At 43.4% G+C, this 12,564-nt stretch overlaps 2 protein-coding genes across 2 annotated transcripts in view; one reads left to right on the forward strand and one right to left on the reverse strand.

Moving 5' to 3' along the window:
• Positions 1-12,564, forward strand: part of MGAT1 (alpha-1,3-mannosyl-glycoprotein 2-beta-N-acetylglucosaminyltransferase) — a 360,722-nt gene that overhangs the window by 191,653 nt on the left and 156,505 nt on the right. The gene's annotated exons all lie outside the window — the stretch shown is intronic.
• On the reverse strand, positions 1,584-11,903 carry LOC142184884 (cytochrome P450 2G1-like). Its single transcript, XM_075260010.1, has 9 exons — positions 11,727-11,903; positions 10,920-11,082; positions 9,466-9,618; positions 7,613-7,773; positions 6,533-6,709; positions 6,209-6,350; positions 5,641-5,828; positions 4,874-5,015; positions 1,584-1,765 (listed from the first exon to the last, which is right to left on the reverse strand). Exons 1-9 carry the CDS (start codon positions 11,901-11,903, stop codon positions 1,584-1,586), a joined length of 1,485 nt encoding a protein of 494 aa, XP_075116111.1.

Genomic DNA, 12,564 nt, shown 5'->3' on the forward strand with positions numbered 1-12,564 from the left:
AGTCATTGGCTGCCGAAATCAGGTGACCCCCATTTTAGACGAATAGTGGATTTCAAATCCGGGTCATAGGAGACTGTGAACTTTGTGACTATGAGACAGGGATAGCTGTACAGGCAGGGATAGCTAGGGATAACCTTTATTTATGTGGAAATGTTATTAAAAATAACTTTTTGGGGCTCTATCGGGTGTGTAATTGTGTTTTTTGTGAGATAAACTTTTTTTCCCATAGGAATGCATTGAGCAGCGTTGATTGGCCGAATGAGATACAGAAGACATCATTCGGCCAATCAGCGCTGGCTCTGCCGGAGGAGGCGGAGTCTAAGATCGCTCCACACCAGTCTCCATTCAGGTCCGACCTTAGACTCCGCCTCCTCCGGCAGAGCCAGCGCTGTTTGGCCGAAGGCTGGCCAATCAACGCTGCCCAATGCATTCCTATGGGTATGCGGTGATGCAGCAGAGCTGAGCGAGTGCCGAGCTCGGCACACGGTTGGCAATGCAATGAACTCTCAACTACACCGGAGGTGTAGTTGAGAGTTCATTGCATTGCCAAGTCTGCTGAGTCTCTGCACAGCAGAGATGAGTGTGTGCCGAGCTCAGCTCTGCTGCATCACCGCATACCCATAGGAATGCATTGGCCAGCGTTGATTGGCCAGTCTCCAGCAATTGGCCAGTCTCCGCGATTGGATTTTTTTTAATGTCCTTGCCTTCCTGAATGTAATTCTAGGATTGTCTGGTAAAATATGTCTAGGGTATTCTATAATATTGTCAAGACCTCATAAGTTTTTTTTTTTTTTCATTAAGTGGGCAGATATATTAACATGCAGATTTTTTTACATGTCTATGGTAATGGCCGGGTCCACTGCAGAGGTCTCTCCTTTATTTCTGATATCTATTTAACGTCAGTGTCCTGGAGACTCTGAAGAGCAAACACTTCACACTTGAGAAAGGGGGAAAGGAATGATGAAGTACATTGTGTGTTTTTAACTTTATTCTATGAACAATAAAAGTTTGGTTTGGAGTAAGACCAGGTCAGCGCGTTCCCTCCGGCGCCCGCACTGGATGTGTCTTTGGTCCTGTGCTGACATTTCTCCTGACGCTCCCTACGAGGTGATGTGCATCTTGCTGTGGATTGATCTTACTTAAGCGGCAGTTGTGAACCAGAACCCAACCTGCCAAGGTGACAGACCACCCATATACTGTGCACTCCTATTGTATCAGCGGTAATACACTACACACTGCTCGGTGCCTGGTATTTCCGTATTTATCAGTTATCATCCAGTCTGTCTGGGATGTCATGAAGAGACAGATGGATTGAAGCAATCCTACATCCACAGAAGATCTGGGCTTAGTCCTCCAAGATGGCGGCAGGAACAACCTCCCTGCCAAGTGCTAACAAAAACTGCAAGTGCAAGAATTAATGGAAGGCAAAGGGCAAAGGTCACACCAAATGTTGGTGGGATTTAGGCTTCTTTTTTCTTCACTCCCTTAGGCTTACTCAAATCCTTCTGTCTGTAGGGCGAGGGTCACATCATGTTTTTACCAGACTGTTCATGCATCTGGTACAACAAAAACCTGATGCAGTTTTAGCGAGGTATAAAAGACACTTTATACAGTTTGGGGAAATTTCCGAGCCCAGTTATATCCGGTGTAATGTCCAAGTCCTCTGGAGGAACAGGCGACTTCAAGTTAAAGTTTTGCAATATGGTGACTAATATAATAAAGAGCTCCATTCGCACCAGAGATTCTCCCAAGCAATTCCTTTTACCTGCAGCAAAAATACAAATATACAGAGTCAGTAATCTGCACCAGTCACAGTATATACAGCTCAGTATATGTAATACACCAGGATACAGAGTATATATGTCAGAAGGAGAAAAAGAAAGACATACAGGAACAGTCAAGAGTTGGGCTTACATTCTACAGCTCTGCTTGATAAAGTTAAAAGCAGTCTGTCACCAGAACCAGCATATCACCCCAGTCCTGCAGATAGATAGGTTACTGTCACCAGAACCAGTATATCACCCCAGTCCTGCAGATAGATAGGTTACTGTCACCAGAACCAGCATATCACCCCAGCCCTGCAGATAGATAGGTTACTGTCACCAGAACCAGTATATCACCCCAGCCCTGCAGATAGATAGGTTACTGTCACCAGAACCAGCATATCACCCCAGCCCTGCAGATAGATAGGTTACTGTCACCAGAACCAGCATATCACCACAGCCCTGAAGATAGATAGGTTACTGTCACCAGAACCAGTATATCACCCCAGCCCTGCAGATAGATAGGTTACTGTCACCAGAACCAGCATATCACCCCAGCCCTGCAGATAGATAGGTTACTGTCACCAGAACCAGTATATCACCGCAGCCCTGCAGATAAATAGGTTACTGTCACCAGAACCAGCATATCACCCCAGCCCTGCAGATAGATAGGTTACTGTCACCAGAACCAGCATATCACCCCAACCCTGCAGATAGATAGGTTAGTGTCATCAGAACCGGCATATCACCCCAGCCCTGCAGATAGATAGGTTATTGTCACCAGAACCAGCATATCACCCCAGTCCTGCAGATAGATAGGTTATTGTCACCAGAACCAGCATATCACCCCAGTCCTGCAGATAGATAGGTTACTGTAACCAGAACCAGCATATCACCCCAGCCCTGCAGATAGATAGGTTATTGTCACCAGAACCAGCATATCACCCCAGTCCTGCAGATAGATAGGTTATTGTCACCAGAACCAGCATATCACCCCAGTCCTGCAGATAGATAGGTTACTGTAACCAGAACCAGCATATCAAACCAGCCTTGCAGATAGATAGGTTACTGTCACCAGAACCAGTATATCACCCCAGCCCTGCAGATAGATAGGTTACTGTCACCAGAACCAGCATATCACCCCAGCCCTGCAGATAGATAGGTTACTGTCACCAGAACCAGCATATCACCCCAGCCCTGCAGATAGATAGGTTACTGTCACCAGAACCAGCATATCACCCCAGCCCTGCAGATAGATAGGTTACTGTCACCAGAACCAGTATATCACCGCAGCCCTGCAGATAAATAGGTTACTGTCACCAGAACCAGCATATCACCCCAGCCCTGCAGATAGATAGGTTACTGTCACCAGAACTGGCATATCACCCCAACCCTGCAGATAGATAGGTTAGTGTCACCAGAACCGGCATATCACCCCAGCCCTGCAGATAGATAGGTTATTGTCACCAGAACCAGCATATCACCCCAGTCCTGCAGATATATAGGTTATTGCCACCAGAACCGGCATATCACCCCAGTCCTGCAGATAGATAGGTTACTGTAACCAGAACCAGCATATCAAACCAGCCCTGCAGATAGATAGGTTACTGTCACCAGAACCAGCATATCAAACCAGCCCTGCAGATAGATAGGTTACTGTCACCAGAACCAGTATATCACCGCAGCCCTGCAGATAAATAGGTTACTCTCACCAGAACCAGCATATCACCCCAGTCCTGCAGATAGATAGGTTACTGTCACCAGAATCAGCATATCACCCCAGCACTGCAGATAGATAGGTTACTGTCACCAGAATCAGCATATCACCCCAGCCCTGCAGATAGATAGATTAGTGTCACCAGAACCAGCATATCACCCCAGCCCTGCAGATAGTTAGGTTAGTGTCACCAGAATCAGCATATCACCCCAGCCCTGCAGATAGATAGGTTATTGTCACCAGAACCCAGCATATCACCCCAGTCCTGCAGATAGATAGGTTACTGTCACCAGAATCAGCATATCACCCCAGCCCTGCAGATAGATAGGTTAGTGTCACCAGATTCCTACAGATACATAGGTTAGGGTAACCTGAATTGGCTTTTCAATTGCCAATATTTCAATGATTTTGACAGTACGTAAATGAGGGTGTCACTGTTGCTCCAAAGAGTTCGACCACCATTATGCAGCAGTCTTGGCTGTGGTCATGGTGTCAAGAATTTTGATCATATCTTCTGATGCTCCTTCTAGGTTGCTGCAATGCTGAGGCGGTGTGCAATATTTCTGATGATAGGATTTCCCCTGGGCACATCATAGTAGTAGTAAAGCCCCTCTGAGCATGATGGTGGTCTAGTGCTTGTGATGATAGATGCAGGTACAAGACTCAGGAGGAAAATTTACTAACTTATTGATCCAGAAAAGTGTATAATAAAACAGATTTGAGATAGTTGAGATACTGCACATACTCTGTACCACTGTGATGCCTCCTACAAGTCACAAGTACTGTGCATGTGGTGAGAATATCAGCAACAACGAGTGTGGCAAGGCAAGGTAACATAGACTGCAGTACAGACGGCCTGTCCTGTCAATAACAGGATGAGAATGGGGCAGAATATCAAAAGGTAGCTCATCTGCATATTGACAAAAATACTATCAGAGCTGACAGTGCTCTGAATCCAGCTTTCTAATAGTATATAATACTGCTGGCGCCATAAGACATGTATGTGCAGGACTCTCAGTTCCTCTCCAGGAGTCCTCACTCATGATAAGCCTTATACAGTTGCTTGCATGTATTTGTGCTTGGGGCATCGTACTCTTGTGTGTTATACTAGTAAAGTATATTGTAGGGTTTGCTGTTACTGATGACCCTGATATATCTGTAATGTCATACTGTGTATTGTATTATGTCACTATCACTTTACTATTATTGAGTCTTCATGCCACAAAGCCTTTAGGTCTGGTTCCTTCTCCCACTCACATGACATGAAGTCATCACCGAGGTTATAGAGACCCCCGCACATGTCCTCCGGTAAATGTGATGGACAAATCAACCGAAGATTCACACTTGTAGCTGTCTACTGACCCAAAGATCTATGTATTATAGCTCAATATACCTGTAGCCAGGGGGATGAAGGCCTCGTTCTTCTTAAATTCACCATTCTCATCCAGGAAATTCTTGGTGTTGAAATCATCTGGGTACAGGAAGCAGGAAGGGTCTTTCAGTGCCGAGGTCAACATTGGAAACACATTGGTGTGCTGGAATATTAATCAATATGCATGATAGAGGTTGTCTGGACTGCAAAAAAATATCTGTCTATCAGGGTATTGAGAGTTAGAAGGATAAGATTCCTTATTTGGTTCGTCCATCCAAGTTGAAAAGCAAAGACATTTTTGAAAAGTGGATGGGGAATGTTGGTAAGGTTGACCTGTCTGGCTCTCTAAACTCCAGATTTATCAAATGCAACCTTTTAAAGAAAATGGTGCAATATTTTCAAAAATTCCCTCCATCCAATAGGTGGCATAGCAAGTAACGTAACAAATCAGGACAGGTGGATTTGAAACCAGGATCAAAGCTCTGCAAGACATCATTGCTAACCACTGAGCCACTTCTAAGAGTTCTTCCATGGTGTCTCTCTGGAGGTTCGAGTACATCCATGGCTTATACAGAAGGTTCAGTGATGTCATTGGGAATGGTGCAATCCTATCCTGTAATTCCATGCCATAAATTTTCGCTCATCCTCTAAATGACATTGAATTGTGAAGTTCCCGACATATTTAGCTTTTTTTGGAAGAAACTGTTCCCATAAAGTTCATAGTAGGACATCCATTATTTACTTCCCAAAAGTCTTCTAATCCAAACACCGTATTTTAGGACACCTACCTTAGGGATGGAATACCCTCTGTAAGTGATGTCTTTCGTCGTTTTCCTTGGCACACCCATTGGGAGCAGGTCAGCGAAACGTTGTATCTCATGAATAACAGCATCAGTGAACGGCATCTGGTTCCGGTCCTGAATCTTTGGGCATCGGTCCCGTCCAATGACCTTGTCAATCTCCTTGTGGACTTTGGCTAGTAGTAAGGACAAATAAGGAGATGTCTACTCAGAGTGTACCATATATGTGATTTTTGTTGAGACCTTCAAACATTCGGGAAATAAATGAAACATGTTTGTCATGGCCTGGACTGTGGTACAATAATGGGCGCCATATGACTGGCAGAAGACAATGACTTTGATGTGAGTCCGTTACCTCTAGGGTCTATAGCTTTTGGGTTGATCTGTATTGCAAAAAGCATAAAGTCCAGTTGGGGTGAGCTGGACACATAAACAGCTTAGAATAAATGTCAAAGAAGGATTGGGGTGAGGTTCCCCTAAACCATCCCTTTAATATACTATATTCTGTTACAGAAAACCTAATTATTGCCGTCATTGTGTAAAAGTCTTTACTTACCGAGGACATCTGGGTATTTTATGAGAAGTAGCAGAGCATAGTTCAGGGTTGTGCTGGTGGTCTCTACCCCCGCAAAGAAAATCTGCAAAGTGCTGTTCACCAAATTGGTAAAGTGGAATTCACTTTTGGGATCTGTACGTTCCTGTGAGTAGGAGGGAAAGCATTAATACACTATTCTTCTTCTTCTTATTATTATTATTATTATTATTATTATTATTATTATTATTTTTGCTATAATGTTCCTCACAGAGCACAATCCAGTGTTGAAGTGTTTACACCTCCGTGTCCTATAGTTACTGCAGTCGTGGGGATCTTTCAATTTACCTTTTCCATTTTAATGAGAAAAGCATCGACGTAGCTCTGAGGGTTATTCACATCCAAAGCTTTCTTGTTCATTTCAGCTCTTCCTTCCACAAACTCAAGGAGTTTTCTGAAATACATGAAGATCTTCTGATGTCTCCCAGGAATAAACTGCATGACCGAGGGGAACATCTCATACACCTAAAGTAAAATAAAATGACACAAAGGTGTCGGCATCATAAGATGTGTCACCAGTGCTGGACTGACCCACCCGAGTACCAGAGGTGGGCTCAGGCTCTAACACAATAATGGTCCAGAAAAAGATACCCAAATTTGAAGGGTACTATGGTCTATTTCCGACGAGTTGTTGGACTTTGGGCCAAGGTCACTGGTGGACCCAGTGCAAAGGTTTCATAAGTGCACCCCCCCCTCCATATCACCACCCACTATTATACCCAACTGAAATCCTGCAAAAATGGTGGCATTATACGGTGATATTCAATGGCTGAAAATGTGTGATGTGACTGACTCCTTATGTGACCTTATAGATTCATCTCTCGTAATAATTGTTCACACTGAGTATTCTGGCTCGTCATTTGGTACGTAGACGCCGCGGGAGGATTTGCGGGCCGTATACGCTCCCATTGTCTGCTCCCATGGCCTTATACGCTCCCATGGCCTTATTGCCATTATTTTAGCGTGTAACACCATATTTTACTCTATAACGATGTTTACCAGATGGGATGGGATGAATGGTGAAGCGGGGAGCAGATGGCTTCCTGCTTCCTCATAGTATGCAACATCAGTATCTTAAAGACGCTGATGACCTGAAGTTGAGAAATCCTGGAACGACGGGACAGTTGGCCCCATGGTTAAAGCAGTGATGAGTCCTAAGAATCAATTTATCTGGTGGACCCAAAGATCTTCAGTCGGACTTTATAGTGGATAATCAATCACAGAGCCCGAATTAACTCCATCTGGTGGTTCCACCTCCTAAGAACATCTCAATCTACCTTGAAATTATGCAAATATGTACAATTCACTTCCTTGCCATAGTCTAGCTGAAGACAGAATTGTAAAAATATCACCTTTTCTAGTTCTTACTTGGCCCCAACCTGAGCTGACAATGGCGAACGCTGTATTTATCCAGGAGATGACATTCAGGAGCTCGGCGTCCTCGTAATCTTGGCGATGTCCAAACATGATGGAGAAAATAACGTTGCAGGCGGCTTTACTTAGGTAATGTCGAGGCTCCACCAATGATTCTAGGACAAGAGGTATAAAATATATAAAGTAAGTCATCGACTGCCATCAAAGTAGGATATAATGTATCAGGCGCTTCTGACCTATCACTAATGTCTGACTCTGGAAAGACTCTCAGGACAGACCAAGGTGACTTATTGAAGCATCCTCCAGCATGTTCTGCATTGCAGTGAATTTGGAAGTTTCTATTTGAGGACTTTAAAAAATAAAATTCTCTTTACATTGGGGGGGGGGGGGGGGAGATGGTGACTATTGACATGTTCTGTTTCCCTGTCCAAACGCCCTATAACTGGTAGAAGACAGAGCACTAGAAGTTCAATGCACTTAAAGGGTCTGTCCAGGTTCAGCAAATAAATGAGTAAATAAATGATATGCAACTTTTAAACCAAATATCAAATAATATCTAAAAGAATATTGTTCCGGATTCTTTTACATTTCTGCAGTATTTATCATTTTCCGTATTTATGATTAGATGCAACAGAGAAAAGAGTCACAAACTGCAGTTTTGCTCATCTTTCCTTTGCTGACAAGATGCCATTTGATCCTGGTGGTTTATTAGAGTCTAAAATTGTCCCTGAGTCACAGGCATAGCTAGAGGTTTGGTACAGGAGTGGGCACCATACCCAGTAATACCAAAATAATCACTATACCGTTTACATATAGTGATAGATATCGGCTCGACACAGGGCTCTGCAGACCATTTGAGTAATTACAGGAAAAATTCAGTGACTTACAGGTGACGCCTCTGACAGCTGTCATCCGTATCTCTCATTTCACCAGTCCTGATGCTCTCCATTCTGGAGTGCCACCTCATTCTGTAAGTGCTCCCCCTTGTTTCCATTAAGGTCTGGTACAAGCATGGCTACTGATGGTGGGGCCTGTGACCAATCTCACCCATCAGCATCCTTGATTGTATAACACTAAGAACATGGTAGACTAGCACAAGGGCAGTGCCATGTGCAGCTTTATTCATCGGAATGGGCACCATACCCAGTTATACCAATGCTAAATATTATTCTGGATTCTTTTACGTTTACCTTATTTATGATTGGATTCAAAACAGAAAAGAGTCACAAACTGCAGTTTTGCTCATCTTTCCATTGCTGACAAGATGCCATTTGATCCTGGTCGCTTATTAGAGTTTACAATTGTCCCTGTGTCACAGGCATAGCTAGAGGTTTGGCACAGGAGTGGGCACCATACCCAGTTATACCAACACTAAACACAACATAGTAGATTAGCACAAGGGCAGCGCCAGGTGCAGTGTTATTTATAGGATGTCACTGATGGACAGGTCTTGTGCCCTCCTTATCATTCTATTACCAGCATACTTGCGATATTGATAGTCAAGTGGCCGAGCCCTTTAACCATTTATTTCCCAGTGCAGCAAGGTGTGGCAGAGCAATGGAGACAAAACTACTCAGCAGTAGCTCAGGAACAAATACAGGTTTGAATAGACCACCAGGAATTAATGGCATCCTGCCAGTGGGGGGAAGGTAAGATTGTGATAAAGAGAAAGGATCACGGTTTCTACCGGCATCTTTATATAACATTATATAGTTAGTATATAGTTAGTATAGTATAGGATCATGGTTTCTACTGGTCAAGGCATCTTTATATAGTTATAATTTTTTTTTTGAGAAACCATCACACAGTAGACATCTTATTATTGTCTTATTATTGTCTGTAACAACCTTTTGTCTTCCTAAATTCCTCCACCAGACACTCAGCCTCCTCTTGTATTTGGTCCTCTGTATTCCTTTTTCCCATGCCAAAATCCCGCATTGCGGAAAGAGAAAATCTCCGAAGTTCCCGCCATCTGTCCATGTGACTTGTGAAAGCAATTCCTGAATGGTGAAGATACATTGTATTGATATTAATATCTACAACGTAACATTGTACAGCCGCTTTATATGTCCAGCTCTCTATGGGGATTATCATACAATTCTTTATCTATGTTCCCTGATATTCTGCACGAGTATTTATCCCTCTCCCTGGATGAGATATATTGGATCATGTCGCTCTAATTACTTTATTATATCTTTGCATCTGTATTTATACTCGTAGACAGGATTTTATTGTACAATGACTTTGTATCCTTTATCCTTTCTATGTCTTATTGTTGTTTGGCTATACAGTATATTAGGGGATATTCGCCAGGCGCCCGTTATTGCCTTGTTGTCTGTCACTTTAGAATATTTGATACTTGCATAGGTATTCGGAGCTTCCTGAAGGATCCACCATGACCATGTGTATATGTTTAGTGCATAGTATGTCTTATAACATATATTTGCCTTGGTATGGGCTTCTACCCATATTCCCAACATTCTTCTATCACATGCACATGGCATCAGAATGATAGAGGGCTCGCTGCGCCTTGTACTTCAGATAATGATTAGTCTTCTATATAAGGACTCTTCTTTTGTCACCCTGTTACCCCTGCAGAAGCCCATGCAGACCCAACGTGAACTTAAGCATTTATTTTGTTCTGGCTCATATCTATATACTGTACATGTCACATAAGTATCAGCAAATGTTCTAGAAGGAGGCAGGATGGGTCCATAGGGGAGAATAGGTGCGGAAAGTGGGGAATGGAGTGGGAGGGAAGGTCTAAGGAATGGGGGGAGGGAAAGAGGATCGTAAGGTGAAGGAGTATTACAGAGTGTTCCACAGGAGCCATCATATTTGGTGTGCACTGTCATCTGGCCTACGTACCACAACCAGGTCCTCCATGCGTTAGGATGTATAGGGGCTCTTTGATCCTGGATGTCATAGTTGGGGTAAAGTAGATTTACAAATCATCAGGATGATGGACTTGGCCACCACTAGCGTGAAGCCGATGAGTTTATGGACATGCTTTTTGAATTTACAGGGGAAGACAGAAAGCAGGACAGGATCTCCTCCAAAATTTACCCCAGTAACCATCTTAATGATTCCTTGAACCTCATGCCAAAGATTGTGTAAGAGAGGACAATTCTACCAGATGTGTCCAGACCAGTGCCACATCACCAAAAGGGAGCGGAGACATACCTCCCTATTGTGACTGACCGGATCTGGTAGTGTACATGTCAATGGAGGCGGCAATCAGAAGAAAAGGGTTTAATGTATGCGAACCCCGACCATCGGACTGAGCTTATAGACAAGTTACCATAGTTCTTGTAGTGAACATCAAAGACAGATACATCTCCGCGAGCTAAGAAGTCCTCGCCTCTGTCCACGTAGACTTCTCTCACAGCTTTGTATCCTGTGACCACTATGACCGGCCGGGACCCCAGATAAATGGTGAACACCTCTCCGTACTTCTCACTAAGCTGGATGGAAATCAATCATCAGATTAGTCTTCCTCTTCCTCAATGCAAAGTTTCCACTGGGATTAACAATGTCAACATTGTCTTGTAATGCAATTAAGCATTGTCCTCCAGTGGTCCACATGATATTATACAAGTATTGACTTTGTAAGATTCTTATTCGTCAATAATCTTCTTCTAACAAAATACCATCCCTTGTTGGTTAATGGGAGTCCATCACCTCCTCTGAGCATACTCAGAGAACTGGTTTTTCCAGCTCAAGTAGGGCGGGTGATGTCATAGCAGGGGGAGGATCAATCCTTAATGTATGGGGCCGTATAGGCAGGAGATGGAAGTTACTTATCATCAAGTCTACAACGGTGACTTACATAACAAAGATATAATGGTTATCACTGTAATGTGCTCCATAATGTGCTGGTGACAGCTGAATATGCGCGGGCGAGGTGACAGGTTACATGTTATGAGTGCAGTCAGATATCAGAGATCATAACCCCAACGAAATATACATACATGAGACAGCCTGTGATATACATACATGAGACAGCCTGTGATATACATACATGAGACAGCCTGTGATATACATACATGAGACATCCTGCCCTTAGATACTACACTGACAGTCTGGTCATAGCTCACCATAGACTTACCTTCAGCAGAGATTTCACCAGGTCTCTTTTGCCTAGCTGTAGGACGTTCCCCAGTATCGGCAGGGGGGTAGGTCCAGGGGGTAAGTTTCCTTTTCCCCAGAAATGCTTTAAACTTATATATAAGACGAGACAAGACAAGGCAGCTGTAAGGAGGAGAGTAACATCTTCTGAGAACATACTGACTGCTGCTCGTCCTTCCAGGTGATCTCTTTGCTCCGAGACTGTTCTGTTCTATTCTGCAGAGTCAGTACATAGCACTAGGGGTGGGGTCAGTGTCACCTTCTTTGACGTGTGTTATGTTGTTAATTCAGAACATTCTTAGAACCTGTTTATGTAACAAAACTTTAAGTTGGAGCATTTAAGGGATCTTTAGGGAAGGACTGTACGATTATACTACAGTAGGAGCTAGTATGCAAAATACAGTTCCCTGTGTATTCTATGTACTGTAGTAAGACAGACACAGAGAGCTGTAACCCCTGTGCTAGAACTGCAACCCCTATAGAAGAGCTAAAACCCTTGTAGTACAGGTGCAACCTCTGTAGTAGAGTTACGTCCTCTGTAATAGAGCTACAACCTCTGTAGTAGAGTTACTTCCTATGTAATAGAGCTACAACCTCTGTAGTAGAGTTACTTCCTATGTAATAGAGCTACAACCTCTGTAGTAGAGTTACTTCCTATGTAATAGAGCTACAACCTCTGTAGTAGAGTTACGTCCTCTGTAATAGAGCTACAACCTCTGTAGTAGAGTTACTTCCTATGTAATAGAGCTACAACCTCTGTAGTAGAGTTACATCCTCTGTAATAGAGCTACAACCTCTGTAGTAGAGTTACTTCCTAT

The sequence above is a fragment of the Leptodactylus fuscus genome, chromosome 11 (genome assembly GCF_031893055.1).
Source record: "Leptodactylus fuscus isolate aLepFus1 chromosome 11, aLepFus1.hap2, whole genome shotgun sequence".
In the NCBI taxonomy this organism is placed as follows: Eukaryota; Metazoa; Chordata; class Amphibia; order Anura; family Leptodactylidae; genus Leptodactylus; species Leptodactylus fuscus.

Coding starts and splice junctions, on each gene's coding strand:
- LOC142184884 (XM_075260010.1), bottom strand. CDS start 11,903: ATGTTCTCAGAAGATGTTACTCTCCTCCTTACAGCTGCCTTGTCTTGT. Junction 11,083..11,726: donor TGGTGAAATCTCTGCTGAAG/GTAAGTCTATGG, acceptor ATTTCCATCCAG/CTTAGTGAGAAGTACGGAGA. Junction 5,016..5,640: donor GAGGGTATTCCATCCCTAAG/GTAGGTGTCCTA, acceptor TTAATATTCCAG/CACACCAATGTGTTTCCAAT.